Consider the following 25,803-nt stretch of genomic DNA (forward strand, 5'->3'; position numbering starts at 1 on the left):
GGTAAATCTCCTACTAATTTACAGCAAATAAAATAAGGGTTATATGTAAAAATATAATAAAAACAAGTTGAAATGAAAATAAATGTACACAATATAAATGAAAAAATAAATAAATAAATAAATGAAAAATATAAATGAAAAAAAAAATAAATGAAAAAAGTAAATGAAGAAAATGAAAAAAAAAAAAATGAAAAAAAAAAAAAAAATAAAATAAATGAAAAAAATATAAATGGAAAAAAATAAATGAAAAAGAATAAATGAAAAAATAAATGAAAAAATATAAATGAAAAAAAAAATGAAAAAAAAATAAATGAAAAAAAAATAAATGAAAAAAATAAATGTAAAAAAATATAAACGAAAAAAAAAATTGTCAAAATTCTCACCAACGTTACAATTTGTACTAACTTCTCTTAACGTAAAACATAATTCATAACACCAACTCTCAACGTCAATTTGTGGTTTTTATAGCCGTTAATTCCCTCATATGCAAATTAATGCCATGTATATATAAAGAATCCATCTCCAAAATTAATTTTTTTTCATCTTTTTCCTCCCTAATCCTGTCACCTGATAGGCTACACAGAGACACTCCTGCTTGTGTGAGTTGGATTTTCTAAAGTTATTTAGTCAAAAATTTAACAAGAGTTATTTTAAGCAATTAATGTTTATTTACAACACAACAGAATTAAAAAAAAATTGTTTTGAAATTGAAATAAAGAGAGCAGATTTTCTAAAGGGAAATGACACTAAAATGCAATTTCATTGGGTTTTGGAATTCAATAATTTCTAGGAAACGTCATCACACTACAGATCAATTTATTTGGACCATATACTAGTTTTTAGTTTGTGTTATTCTGTTGGTTATTGACACAGCTGAGCTGAAGCTCCACTGCACCCAGGCTGTCCACTTCATACAGAAGTCCAGTCCACTAGACGATTGAGGTTGAAACTAGGGTAGCCTGGTGTTGGTGGCTGGTCAGGTATTTTTTCCAGCCAGATGTCCAGTTGTTTTTTGAAAGTGTCAGGGGGACACTCTCCTTATATTTCTTATTGTGGTTGGAATACAGTTGAATGATCTTGTACCACTGGAGGTGAAGCTGTGGTGGATCAGGGACTTGATCTTCTGTGTAGTCCCACATGTGGTTGTTATATAGCAGAGCCTTTCTCGTTGCTGGTGGGTTCTTTCTACTAGTGTTGTGTTTGGGACCCTTTCTTCCAAGATTTTCCATATGTAGTTGATAATATATCGTTCTATTCGACATTGTAATGAATACAGTTTCAGTTCCTTCGGCCTCTACCCAGTAACTCATTTAGTCTACTCCACATATTTTATATATATTCACTCCAGTCAAAATGTTTAATTTAAACTGGACATTTTACTCTCTTGTACGAAAACTAATTAAAGACGAAGTCTATGTTGTAGTTTTCCTAAGTTTAGCTAGTGTGCAACATTCAAACTATTCAGAAATTTCACCAAAAGAACACATAATATAGATGCATTGTCGATGGGAATACTCGTCAATCAATAAGTTCCAAAGAGGAAGCGCAACAGTTTATATAAGTTACCTCACTTACTTTGTCATCCTAAAGTGCAAAAAAGAAGAAGAAAAAAAAAAAAATACCAAGACAAAAATGACCTTCATTAACCCGATCTTTTTAAATTGAAGATCGCAACTTGTCTTATCAAGGGAGATAACTTTTCTTATTTCAAATAAAAATGTTTAAAAAGCAACGAGTCTCCATTTTGACCTCGCACTTTTTTTTTGAAACGCTTAAAAGTAATAGAAAATGACTTATTAAACCCTTCGTTAGGTTCATCTTTCTTTAAAATTAAAACCAACCTTTTGATTCAATTTTTATTAAACAAATGATTTTTACTTCAATAGAGGAAGGGTGTGTATGATGACAAACGCAAAAAAAAAAAAAAAATTGTCATATCTAAGCAAACGGAGCTATTAAACTTAACATAGTGATACAGGACAAGTGATATGTATGAAACGATAAGAAATTGGAATCTTAGGAAGATTTTCATAATTCCAGCACATATAGAAGCAACCGGAGTAATGAAAAAGAATTTCAAAGAACTTAAAAGGGCGGTTAGAATCTTAAAAAAGATCTCTCGGTTGGAATCTGCGCATTCACATTTAGAACAAAATGATAAGAAATTAAAAAAAAAATTCAGAAGACGATACGATATGTTTTCGTTCAATTTCGTTGATTTATGTAGTTGCGATTACGAAATGATGAAATTTTTCGTCGCATATCATTCAGTATATTCGAGAACACAATTCTTTCTTATTAGTTATTTTCTTATTAGTTTCTGTCTTGGTTCGATTGTTGTTGTTTTTAAGCAAAAAAAAGTTGTCTCCCTTGATTTAACAAATTGCCACCTTTAAGTAAAAATAGACTTTGTCCTTAACTCTAAATACAAGGTAGCGGCCGAGATATACAGGATCGGATTGAAAACTCCAAATTTGCCATCGCTTAACACACACACACACACACACACACACACACACACACACACACACACACACACACACACCTGAGCAAACTCGCATCCCGTTGTAAAGTTCTGCTGGAGGATGGTTGTATACAATACGACACAGTGACACACTGTAATATGCAAATATCACCACTGGATAATCTGTAAAACGCTGAATATCTAGTATAGCATCAAATCTTGGAAACATATGCCAGAAAGAAGAGTTAGAAATAAGTCATATATCTTCCATTACGACTATGTAAATTCTTACTACTTAGCAAACGGAGCTGCTGCTAAGCCTGATATAGCGATACGGAACAAGAGGGAGAAAGTAGCAATCCTAGTTGAAGTAGTTGTTCCTAATGATGCTGACACACCTGAGAGAGGAAGAAAACAACGAAATACTAATACCTTATGTACGATAAGAAAAGAAAGTGTAATCTTAAGAAAATCTCCATTATTCCAATAATTATAGGAGCAGTCAGACCCACGAAAAAGAATTTCAAAAACTACTTGTAGAATATACCCTGTGAACCAAAATGCAAGAGAGATAAAAACAATTGCACTCAAACGAACGGTTAGAATTTTAAATATATATATATATATATATATATATATATATATATATATATATATATATATATATATATTTAAAATTCTAACCGTTCGTTTGAGTGCAATTGTTTATATATATATATATATATATATATATATATATATATATATATATATATATATATATATATATATATATATATATATATATATATATATACCGAATACTTTTATATTCATAGCATTTTTTCAAATTCATAATACTTAAAAGTATTTATATCGTAAGTAAAAGTAAAAAAAAGACAAACAAAAAAAAATAATAAAAAAAACAACCCCCCCCAAATAGAAAATTAAAAAAAAGAAAGTTTTTTTTTTTCTTTTTTAAACGTAATTAAGGTAGTCGTATTGTTTTATGTCGGCTAAATGTCAGCGAACAACCGTTTGTTCGATTATTGTAAAATTATTGCATAATGAAAAAAAAAAGGCTTTGCCAAAATTGAAGAAACGCTAAACTATAAATTTGAATTGCTTTCTCATTTATATATAAAAAAAATCTTACAAAAATCTTACAAACATAATAAAAGTAATAATTAATCTAAGATGAAGCGAAAAAACAAAAAACAAAAAACAAAAACAAAGATAAAGAAGAATTTAAACAGATCAACCGATTAAAGGGAGACAATTCAAGTGAGTAGATTTTCATGTAAAGGGGCATAACTTTGCAAAGTTAATGTTTTAATCAATAGACAGAAAATGCGCCAAGGCAAAAATCAATCAATCAATCAACCAATAAATAAATACCAGAAGTGACGTCAACGATTAATTAGATAAATCTGCTTTTAGCCTTACGCTGTCTACTGAAACATGAAAAAATACTAGGTTGCATAAATTACTCTATATTTCTCTGGTTATTTACTACTTTATCTTTCACTTGCTGTTTGTCCAGAATATTCTCATACAGGGTGTCCGTAAAGTTACTATACAGTCTTACAAGTTACTATACAGACACCCTGTAATATATTAACCATTAATGCAAATATAAAACAATAAAACAATAAGATTGTATAGTAACTTTACGGACACCTTGTATATATATATATATATATATATATATATATATATATATATATATATATATATATATATATATATGTATAATGTATGTGTGTATATAATATATAATGTGTGTGTGTATATATATAATGTGTGTATGTATATATATATATATATATATATATATATATATATATATATATATATATATATATATACATCTATGCTGATGACACTACTATCTATGCTAGCACATCTAAGTCTGTAAATGATCAAGTTCGCTCTGATTCTCTCTCCTCTGATCTTGAGCAAGTGCTACAATGGGAAAAGAGGTGGCGAGTTACTTTTAATGCATATAAAACCAAGCTTTTATCTTTACATCATCAACGCTCTGAACCCATCTGGCATTAATTGAAATGAATGGCTCTCCTCTTGGAGAGGCCTCATGTTTTGACAAGCTTCTGGGCTTGACCTTTACTCCTGATCTGAAATGGAACGCATACATTAAATCCGTTGCCAAGGCCGCTGGAAAAATGGTGGGATCCTTCTATGATCCAGTAGATATCTCACTTCTGATGCAATTCTCTATCTATATAAGAGCCAGATACGTCCAAGGATGGAGTACTGTTGCCACATCTGGGCAGGAGCTGCTAGAAAGGACTTATCCTGCCTTGACAGAGTACAAAATATACTTCGTAGCCTTGTGAGGGATGTCCTTTTCTCTTCCCTGCAACCTCTTTCTCACAGAAGAGATGTTGCGAGTTTGTCTCTACTTTATCGTTATTTTCATGGCAAGTGCTTGGCTGAGCTCCATTCTATGGTCCCCCCTCGCCAAACTTTCACAAGAAACACCCGTCTAGCAGAAAACACTATCACTAATTTCCCTCATCTGTGCCTAAACCTAAACGTAGATTCCATGAACAAAGCTTATTTCTTAGAACTGCACGCCTATGGAATTGTCTTTCGATTTCCTGCTGACTACAATATGGTTGTCTTCAAGTCTAACGTAAACAAGTTTTTGATGAGCCATTCCATATAAGTTACCGAATTTCCATTACTAACAGTTACTATATTGTCCAATTTACACTGTACACTCTTTAACCCTTATCTTCGAGTGGCCTCTTGGCATTGATACGTGGTGATGCCTATATATATATATATATATATATATATATATATATATATATATATATATATATATATATATATATATAGGCGCTGTTATACAATTTGTCACTGTGCTGAGGGAGACAACTCTCGTTTACTACGAGATTCGTATATTTTTTTTTCATCTCATAATTTAGGACGCAATTTTTTTTTTTAATCAAAACATTAAAAAAAGAAAGCTGCGATGAATTTTTTAAATATAACAAAGTTGAAAACATTAATAATACAAAAATGTAGTCTTTAGGCGACTATTAAGAGAAAAACCAAGAAACCCACAATATTTTCATTAGATGAAAACATTTAAAAAAAATTTTCTGATAAAAATGCAAATGTTATGGTAAGGTTATTTAAGAAATTAATCTTAAACCTTTAAAAACTACCAAGAACAGAACACTTAATAAAAAAAGGATGAAACTTTGAAAGCTACAGTTTCAGTAAAATAATGACCATCATCGCGTTACCTAAACTTGTGATTTTATGGAAACATGATCTTCGAATGAAAATCTCGTCGTGATTATGTAATTTGGTTACCTAAAATTAAATAAAGCTAAATATATATATATATATATATATATATATATATATATATATATATATAGATATATATTATATATATATATATATAGATATATATTTCTGTTTCGCTGTTTTACAGCTCATCAGTGTGGCTAGGCAGGGAACTACTTTAAACCAGGATTGAAACTCGACCGCCTGTACAAGAGTCAAGGCTACTAACCATTACGCTAATCAGTGGCTGCTGAGCGAGTCGTGAATAAACAATGTTTTGACATCGTCCGAAATAGCTAAGCTCGATTTGTTTACACAAAGAGCATCGCTGATATATATATATATATATATATATATATATATATATATATATATATATATATATGTATATGTGTGTGTGTGTGTGTGTGTGTGTGTGCGTGTGTGTGTGTTGTGTGTGTGTGTGTGTGTGTGTATTTTTATTATTTCAACCTCGGGGATTTTGCTTAAATCATGCCTTGACAGAGTCGAGATATGATTTAAGCAAAATCCCCGAGGTTGAAACATTAAAAACATAATTAGCTCTATTAACGTATTGAGCACTTTCCACCCCTGTTTTTTTTTTACCAAGAACTTGTTTATATTGGACTTGAAGACAATCAGATTGTAGTTAACTGGAAAGCAGGAAAACAGTTCCACAGGCATGCAGTTCTAAGAAAGAAGCTTTGTTCATGGAATCTACATTTAGGTTTAGGTACAGATAAAGAGTGAGGGAAATTATTGATAGCGTTTTTTTGCTATACGAGTGTTTTTTGTGAAAGTTTGGTGAGGGAGGACGATAGATTGAAGCTCAGCAAGGCAGGATAAGTTGTTTCTAGCAGCTCCTGCCCAGATGTTGTAACAGTACTTCATTGTTGGCTTTCATGGCTTTTATATAGATAGAGAATTGCAACAGCAGTGAGATATCTACTGGAGCTGTAGAAGGATCCCACCATTTTTCCAGCGACATTGACAATGGATTTGATATACATGATTAAGCCCAGAAGCTTGTCAAAACATGGAGCCTCGCCAAGATGATAGCCATTCATTTCGACTGACACCAGATTGGCATCAATGCGTAGATGGTGAAGAGATAGAAGCTTAGTTTTAGATGCATTAAAAGTAACAAGCCACCTCTTTCCCCATTGTACTCCAAGCACAAGATCAGAGGAGAGAGAATCAGAGAGAATTTAATTGTTTACGGTCTTTGATGTGCTACCATAGATTGTAGTGTCATCAGCATAAATGTTTATGAATGATGTAAGGATGTGATTTGGAAGATCATTGATGTAGATCAGGAAGAGAGTTGGGCCCAGGATGGACCCCTGAGGCATTCCAGAATTAATACTGAGAGCTTCTGATTTCTGCCCATCAACTAGTACTCTTATGAACCTATCAGAGAGAAGTGATTGAATAACTGAGAAGACATTTCCAGCTATACCATAGCTGGAGATCTTGTGAAGTAAACCTTTATGCCATTCTCTATCAAAGGTCTTTGATATGTCAAGGACAATTGCCCTAGAGAGGAAGCCGTCGTTGAGAGATTTGCTAATCCTATGAGATATAACTGTAAGCATATTTGCTGTAGATCTAGCAGAACGGAAACCATATTGTATGTCACTAAGAAGGTTATTTTGCTGAGATGGTTGACTACTTCTTTATTTAACACAGATTCTAGCAGCTTACTCATGACGCATAGAAGACTTATAGGTCTGTACTGGGAAGGAGATGAGCGACACCTGAATTCTTAAATATAGAGAACACTGATGAGATTTTAAATGGTGTTGAGAGGCATTTCTCCTTAAGACAACGCTTATATAACTTTGTAAGTATGGACGCTAGTTCTGGTTGAAGCGTCAGGGCCAGTTGCTTTACTGAAATTAAGGTTTTTGATTAGCTTGGCAACATCACGTACAGATATTTGTATGTCTCATAGCGTGTTTTCAAATACACAAGGAAATACTGAGGGTTGGCGACCTTGGCTGTAAAGGGTAGAATTAGCTTCAAAGATCTTGGCAAAGAATTTGGCTTTGTCTGATGCTGACGAGATTACCTCAGGTCCAGTGATGATGGTTGGGATAGAGCACACACTTCCGTTCAGGATTCTGTTTGTTATTTGCCAAAACTGATGGGACCCTAGCCGCTGTTCAACTACTTTGGACTTGATGGACTGAGCATACAACTCTCTCGCATTCTTTATTACTTTTTTACAGAGATTTCTGGTAAACCTGAAGGTGGCTTTAGTCTGAATACATCTATTACATTGGAAGCAATAGAAAAAGTGATTTCTGTGTGCAATGGTAACAGCACATTCTGAAGAGAACCATGGCTGGCTGTTAGGTTTTTGCTGGAACTTTTTCGAGGGTATGAGACTACAATTAACCATTCCGTCAGGTCTGATACTATAGAGTACATAGAACGCAGATGTAGATCTGATATAAATGTACGGAAGCTATCCCAGTCAACCATAGAGTATCGATATACTGTACGATGGAGAGGTACATCTGAGGACTTATTACATTTCATTTTTATCTTAACTGATAGAAAAGAGTGGTCGGAAGATCCGAGTGGAGACAGAACAGAAGATGAACATAGCTCAGGGCAAGTTGTGAGAAAAAGGTCTAGGAGACTTGCATACTGGCCTCAGTGTCGGGGACACATGTGGATTCATGAACAATCTGAGTGAGGTCATAAGCAATGGAGAAATCGTAACAGAACGTGAGGATCTTCTCTGGAGATGTCCCTACCATATGAAAGTCGTCTTTAATGTAGGCACATACTCCATGCCCACGGAAATCTTGGGGGTCGAGTTTATAGGTTAAGTTAGAGTATCCTTTAATTAGGAACTCATCTAGGGAAGTAGTCGGTTCACTGCCAGTTTTGCTTAGGAATAATAGGTCAGGTTTAGTCTCCTGTAATAGAGCTTCAACCTCTGGAAAGTTGGAACGTAGACCCCTGATGTTGGAGAAGGAGACATGGTAGTGGGGGTCTACGTTGGAAGTTGGAGATCTGGCTTTGATGGAGTATTTTTTCTGGAACCTTTCATGATTGGGATTTGTGGAATAGATCGACAGACTTGCTTAGAGCAGGGCTGAGAGGGAAAGTAAGAGAGAAAAAGACACAAAGAAATGTATCTTTGTAGCACATGATAAGATAAAGCCGTAACAATTACCCACTAATATGGCATCGAGAAGCCTCACCAGAAGCTACTGCATGGTCCAGAATCCATTAACCAAATGGAAATACAGCAGCCCCAGTACTTTGTATCTGCTGATAGGACATCCTCCTTAGTGGTTAATCCAAGGTTTGGGTCCCTGACTATCAGGCGGATAACATCAGCCCAGTTGAAATGTTTACCTCTAGCACCCTTACTAGTGACATGCCCCCAAGGATAGACAATAAAAAAACAGAATTCCCAGCATCCAACAATTATTCACGTATTCGGTAGGTGCAAAAATTATGTCGTTTTATGACATTCAACTTTAAAAAATCATAACTCCTTTCATAATAAACTTTAATTAGAATCAACATATTTTTTTGCCAACGAGAAACACGTTTATTTATCCCATTAGTATAGAAATCCGGAGTTCTGGAAGCGATGAAGTCATTTAAGGCCGATTAAACATCATCTCGGTCTTTGAAGCATTTTTCGCGCAGGAAGTTGTTGAGATGCTTGAAAAAGTGATAATCGGTGGGTGAGAGATCTGGTAAATGTAGCGGATGAGGCAGAGTCTCATAGCACAATTCGTCTCGATTAGAACTTCTGGTGCATTTCATACATTTGTCGGCAGTACTTCTCTGCCGTAATTGGTTTTTTTTTTTTTTTTTACACAGTGATCACCACTTATCAAGGCCCGGAAGCCACTCAGGGATAAGGGTTATTGCAAGTACATTACGTTAGTGTGGAGATTTGATGAAGTGTTTACTTAAGGGGGCGGTTCATTAGGAATTTGTTAACATTGGACTTGAAGACATCCAAGTTGTAGTCCGGAGGGAAGCAGGCAGACGGAACAGAGTTCCACAGGCGTGCTGTTCTAAGAAAGAAGCTTTGTTCATGGAATCTGCGTTTTGATTTAGGCACAGATATAGAGTGGGGGAAATTTTTGACAGTGGATTCAGCTAGACGGGTGTTTTTCGTGAAAGATTGGCAAGGGGGACCAGAGATTGGAGTTCAGACGAGCACCTACCATGGAAATAACGATAAAACAAGGATAGGCTCGCAACGTCTCTTCTGTGGGAGAGAGGTTTCAGCGTAGAGAAAAGGGCATCCCCCACTAAGCCACGAAGTCTATTTTGTACTCTGTCAAGGCAGGATAGGCTGTTTTTGCAGCTCCTGCCCAGATATGGCAACAGTATTCCATCCTTGGACGTACTTGTCTTTTATATAGATAGAGAATGCATCAGTAGTGAGATATCTTCTGGAGCGGTAGAAGGATCCCACCATCTTTCCAGCGACCTTGGCAACAGACTTGATGTACGTGTTCCATTTCAGATCAGGAGTAAAGGTCAAACCCAGAAGCTTGTCAAAACACGGGGCCTCACCCAGACGAGAGCCATCCATCACAATTGATGCCAGCTGGGGATCAGATCGTTGATGATGTAAGGATAGGAGTTTGTTTTGGATGCATTAAAGGTAACCAGCCACATCTTCCCCCACTGAACCACGCGCTCGAGATCAGAGGAGAGAGAATCAGAGAGAACTTTGTCATTTACAGCCTTTGATGTGTTGCCGTAGATGGTCTTGTCATCAGCATAGATGTCAACGCCCGGATTCAAGAAGCTGTGATGGATGAGACCGGTCGCAGACCACCAAACAGTCACCATAACCTTTTTTTTGTGCAATTTTTACTTCAGGAAGTGTTGTGGAGCTTCTCCGGCTTCCAACCACTGTGCCGAACGTCGCCTGTTGTCGTAGAGCATCCACTTCTCATCACACGTCAAAATCCGCCCGAAAAATGGATCGTTTTTGTAGCGCAGAAGGAGCGTAGAAGACACCTCCAAACGACAATTTTTTTTTTATTATTGTTTAATTCATGTGGCACCCATTTATCCAAGCTTTTTGGCTTCCCTATTTGCTTTTAATGGCGAAGGACTGTTGAGACCGCGAGTTTAACAGCAACTTCTTGTGGAGTTTTGCGAGGATCAGCTTCAATTAAGACTTTCAAATGTTCGTTATCAACTGCAGTCGGCCGCCCACAACTGTCTTCATCTTCGAGACTCTTGTCACCATTGCAAAATTTCTTGAACCACCACTGTGCCACTCGTTCGTTACTGGTTCCATCATTGATATCACGAACTGTCTCGATAGCTTTTCGGCCTAGTTTGAACTAGAACAAGAAAATTGTGCGGATTTGAATTTTGTCCATGCTGTCAAAAAGCCTGCGAAAAAAAAATGAATGAAGAGATTGAGAACTTTGTTAACGAATAACACGATTCGATAGAGCATTCATTGATATATATATATATATATATATATATATATATATATATATATATATATATGTTTCATCTTAATAAAAATCATTAGTGTGGCTAGATAAGACTATGCAATATGATCGCTGGAGTAAAGTCACCTCTGACTTACATCTAACGTATTTACCTCGTCGGCCATTGGTAATCGCGGCTAAGTTGTTAGCAACACGAGCTGAAAACATAGGCGTGTCAATTTCAAATCTCTTCTGTTTTGCAGAAACACTTTCATTAAACAAACACGTGACCTCGTGTCTGATCTCCCGGAAATTACTAAATAGGTGATAAATGATACAACAATTTCAGATTCTATAGTGTTCACACGTCCTTTGTTAAGCAGAATAAACAGCACTTCATTGATTTTATTCAGAAGCTTTTTATATTTTCCCTGCAGAGTGCTCTCCCTTCGAAGGAATCAATAAAATATTTTTGTTTCAATAAATATTTTATTCATTCATCGACACACACAGGTAGCGGACATCGCAAAAGAAAGAGAAAACGCAACATTATCACTCTATACCAGCTGGGGGAGAGTCGTAGCTCCATCAGACAGGACATTGCGTATACTGAGCGAAACTAAAATTCAAAGCTGTTTATGTGACCAGACTGAAGTAGAAGTACCTGCTCATACACGTGAACAACATCATATCTTTATTTGTACTTCAGAATAAATAAATCTTCTCTAAGCAGAACGCTACATACTTAAAGATCACATTTAAGCGAAAATAACAAGCAAATAATAAACTCCACACACACACACACACACACACACACACACACACACACACACACACACACACACACACACACACACACACACACACACAAATAGTAATGATAATAAAAAATAATTATAGAACACAATCTCTTGAACAAACAAACAAACAAACAAACAACTGAAAACCCTTTTACGAACATGAAATATTTGTTATGGAGTAACGCAAAAAAAAAGAAAAAAGAAAGAAAAGAAAAAAAGAAAAAAGAAAAAGAGAAGAAAGAAGAAAAGAAAAAAAAAAAGAAAAAAGAAAAGAAGAAAAGAAAAAAAGAAAAAAGGAAAAAAAGAAAAAAAGAAGAAAAAAAGCACATCAAAACCTATAACACTGATTTATATTCTTAAGTTTTTATGAGTCTATTGAATGGTTCCGATGAATCGATTGATGAGACCCTGGTACACCAACAGACACTATAATATTTAGTTTTTAATCAAATACTATATATATATAGTCATCTACATACAGTACTGTTTCGCTGTATCACAGCTCATCAGTGCGGCTAGACAGGCAACTACCTCAAGCCAGGATCGCCAGGATCGAAACCCGACCGCCTGTACGACAGTCCAGGCTTTGAACCGTTACGCCAATCAGCAGCGGCTGTGTGGGCAGTGAATTAACGATGTTTTGACATCGTCTGAATACCTAAGCTCGATTTGTTTACATAAAGAGCATCGCTTAATACGCCAATGGTATATCATGTATCTAGGCACCGCCAAAAATGGCCGCAAAATCAAGTTGTTGTTGTTTTTTAAAACGAAATTACATTTATTAAAATCCATTATTTCTGAGTAACTTTTTTTTTCCAGAAAGATAAAACCCTGAATTTTATCATATAGAAAACAGAATAATGTAAAACTTTTTCTACTATTTTTAATTCAATTTTAAATGTTAAATTTTCCCAAAAAGTTAACAATTGACATTTTTTGTCTTGCACAAAAAACGTACTTAAATATTTTAAAAAAAGGGTTTTTGAAATAATTAATTAATTTATTTATTGTCTAACTAAGATTTAGGATGATTTTCTAAGAGAATATGCAAAAATATTATAATATAAGTACCTGAATTTCAAATAATTCCACTTATTCATATAGGTAACCAAATATTTCGCGTTTACGTAGAGTTCAGATCGAATCTGTTTACGTTTTCTTTTGATGATGAGAAAACTATGGAAGACCAAACAGGCCAAAAAAAACTTATTTTTCAGTGACGAAAATTTCAATGTATTATTAAGCTGAGGCTGGCCAGTACCAGATGGGTGACCATTTGTATGCGTTTGGTTTTTAATGTGTATGTGTGTGGGGGGCAGGCTCCCCAAAATGGGGGGGGGCAATTTAAAGCTGAATAAAAAAAAATTATTTCAGCGCGTTTGGTCCACCGTAGTCGAAAGGCGGCAAACGTTTTCAAACGGGATCGAAAAAAATGATGCTATTTTTAACACAAAGGGCACAATATTTATCGAATTTTTTTTTTTGGTATCGATTATTCAAAGCATGCCCTGTTTAATAATGGTCATGCATTATTCGGCTCGCTAAAAAAAAATTGTTAATTTATTTATCAAAAATTTTAAAATAGCTTTTTTCGTATAAATATTAAAAAAAATTTTTTTTTGTTTTGCTTAACTTAAATTAATTATTTTACTTAACATATTCACCGAATTTCACACTTCAAAACTCAAAAGCGGGATAATTAAACACAATCGAAGTTCTGATATTCAGACGTCAAAATAAGGTATGCAAACAATTTTTTTTTTTTTTTTTTTTTTGAATCTATAATTCTGTCCCTTACAACAACACAATATGTTGATTTCAGTTTCAGATGATTATTTTAAGCATATTTGTTCCCACTTCAAAACAAGGGGGGGTTTTGTAAGCAAAAAAAAATATATATATAAATATCGTTTATGAAAAATAAGTACACTGTTATAAAGTTCATTCTTCTCCTAATAATCGCTGAAAATTTCGTATTGATCGGATAATTACCTGATTTTTGGTAGATTTTTAAAAAGACGGTCCGTCAAAAAGTACTGACCTGCCCCCCCAGTTTTGGCGGTGCCTACATGTATCACTTCCCAATATGCTCAACTCAAGATAAGGAGCATTTTGAGAAAAGGCGTATGTCTAGCCGCACTGATGAGTTGTGATACAACGAAACAGTACTGTATGTGGATGACTAATAAGCTCCCTTCTTTGGGATGAGCACTTTGTAAATATATTTCCACCCGATGCATATTTAAGCGATTAAGCGAAGCCCACTGTTTGTAAACAAGTTGACAGTTGGAGCCCTGTGCGACGGGCAAATGTTAATTTAATAGACATTTGAGGAGAAATATTTACGGCACTGATTCATGGTCCGATAATGAGAGCAGCCGACTGTCAACACGGCAGTTGTAGGTTCGATCCACGACTGGGAGAAAGTGTATGTCTAGCTGCACTGATGAGTTGTGATACAACGTAACGGTACTGTATGTGAATGACTATATATACTAAATAAATATTGTTTGGGGAAATTTCACCATACGATATGTATATGGAAGAAAAAAGTAAAATAATTTTTCGTTGCGGTAGAAAAGTGAGTTTTGTTAGTAAATGTTTGACATGGAGTATCATAGATGATATGCGGCATAATTAATTCAGCGCAGGTTCTCATTAGATCACTGAAGTTGGCCATTTTGAAATACTAGGTGCTGTACGTATTCAGGTACGCAGGTATGTACAGTACCTGAGAAATGGACGCTCCTGTCTTGCACGATTCCAGGTCAATCTTAGGCAAAATTTGCATAGCACTAACTTAAGCTAAATATAGCCCAGATTACGACAATCTACGCTTAGCAGGTGTATTCCAGCATTGATCATAATCGGATATTAAGTTTAGGAATGAATCCTGTACTAACAAATATATAACCATCTTCAGGAAGTTAACTTTGTTATAGAAATCCTTTCAGACATTGCATGAAGACACATATAATTCCTGATTAAAAACGTTTAAAATAAAGTCAACGTTTAAAATAAAGTCAACGGACAGAAGAGAAGAAAAAATGGGCGAATCAGATGACCGGTTTCGCCCTCTATATCTCTATCTAGCTATATCGAGGGAATTGTTTTGGAGAAAAAACCGAATGGGAATCGAAAATATGTACAAATTAAATCACATTGCGTTACGCTATGTATGGGGGGGATGGGGAAAAGCGAATAAAATAAAGCAACATTATATTACGCGAAGATCCTAGAGACTAATCACGCTCAAACCCAAGAGGCATTCCCTCTGTTTTTTTTTTTTTTTTTTTTTTTTTTTTTACATAGGCGTCACCACTTATCAAGGCCGATAAGCCACTCAAGGATAAGGGTTAAAGAGTGTAGAGTAGTCAAAAGGACAATATAGTAATCGATAGTAATGGAAGTTCGGTAAATTTGTTAACTTAAGTGGAACGGCTCATCAGAAACTTGTTCACGTTGGACTTGAAGACAACCATATTATAGACAGCTGGAAAGCAGGAAAACGGAAGACAATTCCACAGGCGTGCAGTTCTAAGAAAGAAGCTTTGATCATGGAATCTATGTTTAGGTTTAGGCACAGATAAAGAGTGGGGAAAATTATTGATAATGTGTTCAGCTAGTCTAGTGTTTCTTGTGAAAGTTTGGCGAGGGGGGACCATAGATTGAAGCTCAGTCGAACACTTTCCATGAAAATAACGATAAAGCAGAGACAAACTCGCAGCATCTCTTCTGTGAGATAGAGGTTGCAGCGAAGAGAAAAGGACATCTCCCACCAGGCCACGAAGTCTATTTTGAACCCTATCAAGGCAGGAGAAATCTTTTCTAGCAGCTCCTGCCCAGATGTGGCAACAATATTCCATCCTTGGACGTATCTAGCTCTTATATAGATAGAGAATTGCATCAGCAGTGAGATATCTACAGTATATTTACAGAGAGGAGGCCTTCTCAACCTCATCCAATTTTGATTTTGAGCAGATCATGAGAGCACGATGTGTTAGGGTTCAAATTAAATTTTTCTTACGTTTTTAGGGGCAAAATGAATCCCAGCGTGTATACTGTCCCGTGAATGTGGGTTTACTGCGTATTGATGTAAGGTAACTGGATGGTGTTTTCGTTACCAATACACCGAGGAAAGCTATGGACGAGTTAGACTCTCCTTCATAAGTATACTGTAACTCGGGATGCATCCTATTAAGTAAGGAGAAAAAATTATTTGCCTCTATTCGATTATTGAAGAAGCAAAATGTGTCGTCCACATAGCGAAAATAGACCAAGGGTTTCATGGGTATAGAGAGCAATTGCTCTTCATGTAAACCCACGAAAATATTCACCATTATCGGCCCCAAAACTGAGCCCATCGACACACCTTCTATTTGTCGACACATTACATTGTAGAAACTGAATTCAACAGATGTAGTGGCAAATTTCATCAGCTCAACAAATATATTTTCAGAAATAGGAGGAGGCGATATCTGACTACGATATAAAAAAATCTGTACAGCTATCTACAGTCTCTGAAATCGGGAGGCAAGTAAACAAGTTGCTAATGTCATAAGAACACATACATTTATTAACAACCTTAGACCTGCAAAATTAAATGAATCTTTAAGACAGTATTTACTGTAATATTTTAATACAGGTTGTAAAATATTTAAGATCCATTTTGTACTTTTATGCTGTGATGACCCTACCACGGATAAAATGGGCCTTAAAGGAATACCTACTTTGTGAGTTTTCGATAAACCATATAATTTAGGAAGGATCGATCTTGAGGGTCTAATCTCATTAGCTATGCTTGATGGAAGTACACCACTTTTAACCCACTTGACTAATTTCTTTTGAAATTTGGTGTCTAAAGAGGTTGTACGATCATGAGTTGCGACGGTGCCCATTTTTTATAAATTTCTCCGTGTCTTTCAATATGGTAGACATTTTGTCGACATAATCATGATAATTTAGTATTACAAACCCTGAATCTTTATCCGGTCTAGTAATGACTAATGATTTTTTTTTGTAGAGTTTAATAACTCGTTGCGCCATTTAAACTATGAATGGAATATTGATGTAATTGCATAGCTATGGACAAGGTCGTTTAATCTTGCTTTTAAATTCCTTACTTTAATTTCAGAGACTGGTGAAAATTTCTCTGCTTGGGCATTGAAGATTTTAAATTCGGAAAATACCTCTTCCCGTTTAACACCAGGCAATGGAATACAAAAGTCTAACCCATGATCAAGTATTAATAGTTCAGAGGGAGATAAATCATGGGAAGATAGATTTAAGATGTTCTTGCTAATATTGGAGTTGGTGATACACCCAAACTTTTTGTATATTAAATGTTGCAATTTCTGCTCGATACCGGTAATAACAAGATAAAAGCATGGTCAGATACGCATTAACCTTGTATTTCTTTCAATACGTCTGACAAGATGCCAACCTTGTAAATTTTGAACATTATAAAGTTTTAGTCGATGTCCAAACAATTTTGACATTCGAAAAAAAAAAAAATGAATTTTATGCAATCTTTTTCTTTGTTGTTTTAGTTTTTGCAAGTACACACACACACACACACACACACACACACACACACACACACACACACACACACACACACACACACACACACACACACACACACACACACACACACGCACACACGCACACAAACACACACAAACACACACGCACGCGCACGCACACACACACACACACACACACACACACGCACGCGCACGCACACACACACACACACACACACACACACACACACACACACACACACACACACTGAAATGAAGCTGTTTAAGGGTTCAATCCTAATGAAAAGATTTAGTTTTAACATTAAATTATATAAACCTATAAATACGTATCAGACGTCGCATTTCTTATTCCAGAGCTCAATGTATCTACCTTAACAGAGCAAATATTTCTGTATAAAGAATAACAACAGATTTAAAACAACCCAAACAATAGTTTATTTCAACTAATTGGTTTCTTTCACACCTGAAAAAATAAATCTAGAATCACAATACTTTACAGGGAAAATGCAACGGACAATGTGTGTTTCCCGCCCCCCCCCAGTGTTTTCAGCATCAGAGGAAGGTCACATTTTGCTTATTTAGCCTACTTGAAAGCAAGGGTTAGAATTCCTTCCAAACAAAGGAAGTGATACTTATTGACTGAAGGAAATAAAAAGATAGAGAGAAGAAAAAAAAATTGACAAAGACTCTGACTGGCTACCTATATAAAAAAAAAAAAAATCCTAAAATGTAAATGCGATTGAACTAACAGTTTCCCACAAGAATGAAACACAAGCCCTTCGGTATAGCTCACTTGCCATAAGTATATTTTCATGCTATTGCTAAGATTTACTCACGAATTGAGCACTGGTGAAATAAATTATGAAAAATATATGTAATGTCTATTTTATCTTATAAGTATATTTATCACTTACATTCTTTTTTGATTGTACTACTACGACTACCACTGCTACTACTACTAATAATGATGATGATAATAATAATAATCATAATAATGTAGACGAAAGTAAAAAGAAAGAAAAACAGAACGAAATGAATTGTAATAAAGAGTTATTATTGAATGGTATAAAGGTTTCTTGCGTAAAATTCCCTTTCAAGGTTTCAGTAACCTATTGAAAGTCTTGCGCCCGCCAATTTTGGAGAACCTGCCACGAATTCTGCCATACCCCCAAATCGTCTTACGGACCGGTCGAGTCACACATTGTTCCCGCTGAAAGTCGCATTCTAGCCAGATCGAACCACAGCTCGGCCGTTGGCGCGAGCACGAGGGCGTTTCTGCACAGCGATAAAAACTCTCAGCAAAATAATCGTGAATAGCATGACGCACCAGCAACCAGCCAAAGCCTAGCGGCGCGTTGGGTGAGTGTCGCTTCTCTCCGAACGAAAACAAAGGGTAGTCGAGGTTGGGATCAATACCATTGGCCCGCTGCTTTGCGCGGAACTTCTCCCATATGCAGTCGATATAAGCGTGGTGCATCCAAAACATTGGGTCGTAGCAGGCCGATTCGATCTTACTCATCTGTCCGCCGACCCATACGTGTACGTTATTGTGCATCTCCTCCACATTACTCCAGTTCATGGCGTTGGGGTACGTTATGTCTTCCAGATAGAACCGGGACATGACATTCGCTTCGTCTATGTTGTCCATCAGCCATCCATGCTGGTCGATGTTTCGTCGCAGGAGACCGTGTGGCGTGTTCCAGTGGCGGAATGGGCCAGTGCTTACCAGTCCTCGACCATTTCCGAGAAAATCCGATGTGAAGAGAGATGACAGCGATGGCTTCGACATACTGTTGTCCAAGGTATTATTCCAGAATGGAACATACACACCAGGAACCGCCTGATTAAGAGCATTTTCAAATCTGGAAAGAAAAATGAAATTAATTAATTATTATTTTTTTTACTCTTTTCAACAAAAAACAAGGCATATTGTCATTTTTTTATACTTGGGGATCACCAGTTATCAAGGCCCGAAATCCACTCGAGGATAAGGGTTAATGGATGTAAGGTCGTAGTGAAGTAATCGTTAATGAGGTAAATTGGACGGAATTTGTTTATTTATGAGGACGACAACAGGAACTTGTTTACATTAGATTTGAAGACTACTATGTCGTATTTAGGAGGGGAGCATGCCAGCGGATAGTGTCCCCAAGGCGAGCAGTTCTGGGAAATAAGTTTCGTTCATGGAATCTGTGTTTACATTTAGGCACAGATAGAGCGTGGGGAAAGTCATATATAGTGGTTTTGGCTAGTTGAGTGTTCTTTTTTTTTGTGAAAGTTTGGCAAGGGGAGACCATAGATTGGAGCTCAGACGAGCACTTACTTGGACATAAAGGGGCTACTATTTGGAATCATGTATAACAAAGGATTATAGAGACTTGAGTATCGAGGTGCTTGTTTACATTACATTTAAACTTCTGTGTGTCAGTACAGTCAGGGAAGCAGGAAACAGGGATGAACTTCCAAAGTCTACTAGTCCTAGAGTAAGAGTCTTCCCGGCACCTAGGTGTCTCAACAGTGAAGGGGCGGGATTTTGATGCTTGTCGGATTGGTCGGAAGTATGTACGTGTAGGGGGATACAAGTGCCAAGAGTTCATCAGAGCACATTTCATTGAAGTATTTGTAAAATAAGCACAGGGATGCGACATTGCGGTGATGGAACAGAGGTTGAAATTTGGCCGATAGTGCGGGACCTATTAGATTTTGAGACACATTTTAACCGTGTTTAAAATTATGGTAACAATAAAATTATGTGGCACTACATAAAGTGTCCAGGATACATTTCATAATCGTTTGATATATATATATATATATATATATATATATATATATATATATATATATATATATATATATATATATATATCAACTTCAATGGAATGTGCTCTGATGAACTCTTAGCACTTGTATCCTCCTACACGTACATACTTCCGACCAATCCAACAAGCATCAAAAATATATATTTATTTCAGAACCATTTGAAGTATTTGAATAGCGTTAAAGCGCTACGGATAATTATCTCTGTATACTATTGATGAGTTTGAGAGCTGAGACAACGAACTAGAAAGTTCTCAGGATATTTAAAGAGAGTGACGTGCATGATGATGATTAACGCTGGATTAAAACAATTCAGAAATCTTAGCTGCAAGTCAGTGATTCTGGAATACAGTGAAGGCTGTAAATTGGGAGCTGGTGAATTGCAACAGAAATGTAGAAACAGTAGGTAGTACGGGAAATCATAGCAGGTGTCCTAATTGTATCCGCACTACGAAATTCGTTAAGAAGCTGCAAGAAAGATGCAGTAAGTTCCAAGCGAAACAATGCAAACTTTGATGAAAGAGACCGGTGTTTATCGTCTATATATATATAAAAAAAAAAAAAAAAAAAAAAAACGATGAACGAGGATCCTCGCTACTCTTCATACAAGTGTCGCATGGGTCTGTAATAACTAGGATTATGACAATCTTTTCCTTGTTTTGATTCTCAGGTATATATCCATTGATATATGTTTTTATGTAGAGTAATGTGATCCTCGGTTGATTAATTGTGTCTAACTGTGGTCGGATATGCACTCGATAGTAAAAACAATGAAAAGAATATGCTGTTGCCATAGACCTAGTAGTAATAACCACAAAAGTTCAAACACATAATTCAAACTAAAACTACTAGCTTTATATTAGTTTTGCCCCTCCCTTTCTCTCATTCTATCTATCTATCTATCTATCTATCTATCTATCTATCTATCTATCTATTTATCTATCTATCTATCTATCTATCTATTTATCTATCTATCTATCTATCTATCTGTCTGTCTATCTATCTATCTATCTATCTATCTATCTATCTATCTATCTATCTTTCTATCTATCTATCTATCTATCTATCTATCTGTCTGTCTATCTATTTATCTATCTGTCTGTCTATCTATCTATCTATCTATCTATCTATCTATCTATCTATCTATCTATCTGCCTGGCTCTCTACCCTGCTGGTAGTCAGCAAAAGAAAGGTCTTCCCGTTCAAGATTGATTGTAGATAGTAAAATAAAGTTATTAAACGACGGATTTTGTTATTCTTGTTAATGCAACAACAATGAGAATCGCAACAAGGGAAAATATAAATGCAACTTTCAAACTTCACCTCGCATACATTTTCAAAAGACAATTTTCGACGTGAGTAAAATAATAATAAAAAAATCCTCTTTCTTTTTTTCATCTAAAAAATAATAATTGAAGAGAATCGCAAAACCTTTTTTTTAACAAAAAAAAGGAAAGGAACCATTTTTATTAACACCAATAAAAATTACTCCATGTTTACCACAGAATCGACATAGGTAGCCACTCGTCAGTTTTTGCAAAGTTCAGACAGCTAAAAGCGACCAAAGCAGAATTTGAAAAGACCCTGAAGGAAAACGTAATAGTTTTGTCAGAGAGCAAATATTCCAGCCCATCACCTCTTGTCCCTAAGCAAAGTAGTGGATATCGCTGTTGTGGGGATTACCCTGCATTAAGTTGCATAACTAAAAGTGATAGAGATCCCATACCCAACATAAGAACATTTAAAACAAAACTCGCAAATAAGCAACGGTTCACTAAAATAGATTTGAATCAGCATAGCACTAAATGAAAATGCACACAGATGATATTCCGAAAGCAGTCATTTTTTCTCCAATGAGCCTTTTTCATTATGAATTTATGCCCTTTGGAATACAGAAAATACATCTGCAACATTTCAAAGTTTCAAAGATATATGGAAACTTTTTTTTATAGAGATATAGACTGTATTTTTATATACCGGGGGCAACGGTTTTGCCCGGTCGTAAAATACGCTTAAATATGATGCTTTAATTTGACCAGATTTTGTATGTATTATTATAGATTCGTGATTTCTAAAGTCAAAAAAATGTATTTGGGTGCCATCAGCTAGAATCGAAACCGAAAGCAAAACTGTAGCATTTACAGCTGGTGACGTTACCACTGTACCAACGTGACACGCACATGAACTGATCAAAAATAAACTAAGATGAATGTACAAAATTTTGACACATTTTGACACGTTAAAAACTATTTTAACCGGCTACAGACCCATAAAAGGACGGTCCATAAAAAATTCAATTATTTGAGGCCCTTAGCACAGCTCTGCGATTTTTAGAAATAGAGTTTGCAAATATGGAGACAGACAGACAGAAATAGTGAATTTTATGAATTGGATGATACTAGAGGTGGGTGTCCGGCTTTTCAGGGGCGTAAAATACGCTTAAATATGATATTTTAATTTGTCCAAATTTCGGATATATTAATTTAGAGTCGTGATTTCCAAAGTAAAAAAGAAAGTATTTGCATGCCATCAGCTAGAATTGAAACTCAAAGGTAAACTGTAGCATTTAAAGCTGTTGACGTTACCACTGTACCGTGACACGCACATGAACTGAGTAAAAATTAGAAATTAAAAATAAATTAACATAAATGTACAAAATGTATAACAATTTTTTCAATGTTGACCCATTTTTGACCCCTTAAAAACTATTTTTACCGGCAAAGACTCATAAAAGAATGGCCCATAAAAAACGCCAATCATTTAAGGCCCCTAGCGCCGCTCTACGACTTTTAATTTCGGTAGAGATAGAGTTTGAAAATATGGAGACAGACAGACAGACAGATAGACAGACAGACATATAACCTTTTATACATTATATTTTAATTTTCATTCTCACAAGAAAGATATAGACACAGTTTTTATAAATTTACAAGAAAACAATGAAAAATATCAACATCCAAATCTATTTTTAATGTAAAGTCACGAGTTTCTTTAGCTTCCGTACTAACTAATAAAATAAAATAAATGAAACCATTTCTGTGTCCTTAAGATGCTAAAAGCTTATGCAAATTCATCAGTATGGTAAGATTTTCGCGAAAGATAATACCGGAATTTGCGAAAATCGTTTTACCGTTATCTGAAAGAATGAGGATTACACCTAAAGGATGAATTATTTTGAATAATTTGGAAAAAATAATCCTTCTCTAATATAATAAAAATATTTGGTGAACTAACGAAATTATCCCATCCTCAACCGACTTGTACAAAATATCAACTGATCACGGACAGCAACAAATATGCAGCATGTGTTTCCTAATATCAGGTCATAAATGTAAATCCAATATCAATAGGGTTCTTTCTAAAGAACCTAACGACAACACAGACTAGATATTCCACTTTTGTGCGTAAACTGTTGGCAGCATATTTGTCGATGTTACAATTTCGCCACCTTATTAGTGGTCAATTCCGATTGACCACAGACAAATATGCGGAGCATTCTAGAGTCTAAAACGTGCCAAGTCAGACAGACAGCAAAGACAACTAGAAATTATTACAGACTTGATCTCAAACATAGCCGATGTGAAAGGTAACCAAAATATAGTTACAGATCATCTACATAGCCCAACATTTGCTGTACAAACAAATATGTACGATTAACCACTATTTGCAGATGCGTAAAAATCAGACCCCGAAATACAGTCTTTCCCAGAATTAAAGAAATTCACATTATCTGGAAAAGATCAATTTGTGTTATGTCATACATCAACGTCATCCCAAAACCTTTTGTGCCATGTATACTATGTTTGCATTCCGTATCACAATCTGGAATAAAACCACCCATCAGAATGATTAAAGGTAGATTTTACTGGCCACATATGGACGAAACCATCACGTAATTATGTGCATCACGTGCATCTTGCAAACAAGCAACTCTATACAGACATACTAAATCGCATAGACAACGTTGAAAACACCATTATCAAGATGCCACACTGTGAACATTGATATAATTGAACAACTACCACCAAGAAAAGACTCAAACAATCATTTTATTGGTTCATGTCGGTATATTTTAACATTTATTGATCGAGGCAGTTGCTGGATAGAACTATAGCAGAAGTTTTATAAATACATGGATCACTCACTTCATTGTTTCATTCTAAGAAAAGCACACAATTTGAAAGCAAATTTTATCGTGAATTACCAAAATTATTAGATTCAATTCACAATGAAACGGGCTCATATATGTATATATATATATATATATATATATATATATATATATATATATATATATATATATATATATACATATATATATGTATATATGTATATATATATACATATATATATATATGTATATATATATATACATATATATATTCGTGAGCAAAAAAAAAAAAATGGGCCAAACAAATTTTATACATTTTATTGCACTAAAAGCTATACTGAACAAAGAACAATTGAACAAGGAAACTTAAACGAGACTAATAACACAGAACAAGACATTTACTTTAATAAATGCTTAGTATGGAATCGCATTCCCTTTTGATTTCTTTTAAAATCAATCTTTTTAGACATGCTCTCAACCAAAGTGGAACACTGTGAAGAGGACATGCTATTCCGTTCGCTTTGTACAGCTTCCCACAGTTTGTCATTGTTCTCAAAAGTTCTGCACGAGATATTATGGACCAACTATTCTCCATTGTGCCTAAATCGGAGCTTTGACCTGGCCAAAATATCACATTAATTGAATTATCAGAAAACCATGTTTTGTGAATTTAGCAGTGTATGCAGGGGCATTATCGTGTTGAAAAATAATGATCTGAGATATTCCCAGCTTCTGGATACTTGGTAACAGTCCTGTTTCTAATATTCGAATGTATTACTTTGCATTGATTGACTTCTCACATCTAATAAATTCCTCAACCCCTGCTTCAGTAAAAGTTTCCCATACCATTATCCCTCCATTTCTGTGTTTAACTGTCGTTTTATGCAACTTGGCGAAAATCTTTCTCCAGTTCTTCAGTTGCATCATTCGGGAGCATCGGGTTCACCACCAACAAGACAAAATCTTGATGCATCTAACCAGAAAACATTCCTGAACAAGTTTGTATTTTTCTTGCCATAAAACCAGAAAAAATCCCTTTCTATCATTGATGTTCTTTATAGATAAAAAATGGCTTCCTTGCACGCCTTTTAGAGGAAAATCCCATTTCTTTTATTCATCTAGATATTGTATATCTAGAAAGAGAATTCCCAGCCTCCGTTTTGAATTCTTTGCTATGGTTAACATAAGTTTTTTGTTCAATTCTTGAAAGCAGTTAATTTAAGCCTGTTGTCGTCATCCAAAGTGGATGCTCTAGGACGACCAGATCCAGATTTCCCTTTTACCAAGCGTTCGACTTCGAATCTTTGACAAATTT

At 35.3% G+C, this 25,803-nt stretch overlaps 1 protein-coding gene across 3 annotated transcripts in view; it reads right to left on the minus strand.

Annotated features, from left to right (window-relative positions):
• Positions 1-18,597: 18,597 nt before the first annotated feature.
• LOC145297583 (tyrosinase-like protein 2) overlaps positions 18,598-25,803 on the minus strand; it is a 95,251-nt gene continuing 88,045 nt past the window's right edge. For all 3 annotated transcript variants that reach the window (XM_080143625.1, XM_080143626.1, XM_080143627.1), the window contains exon 4: positions 18,598-19,422. In XM_080143625.1, coding sequence (XP_079999751.1) covers positions 18,654-19,422 — 769 coding nt within the window. In that variant the 3' untranslated portion in view covers positions 18,598-18,653. The remainder of the gene's footprint in view (positions 19,423-25,803) is intronic.

This window comes from Euprymna scolopes, chromosome 18 (genome assembly GCF_053919585.1).
Source record: "Euprymna scolopes isolate OS-2025 chromosome 18, ASM5391958v1, whole genome shotgun sequence".
Taxonomy (NCBI): Eukaryota; Metazoa; Mollusca; class Cephalopoda; order Sepiida; family Sepiolidae; genus Euprymna; species Euprymna scolopes.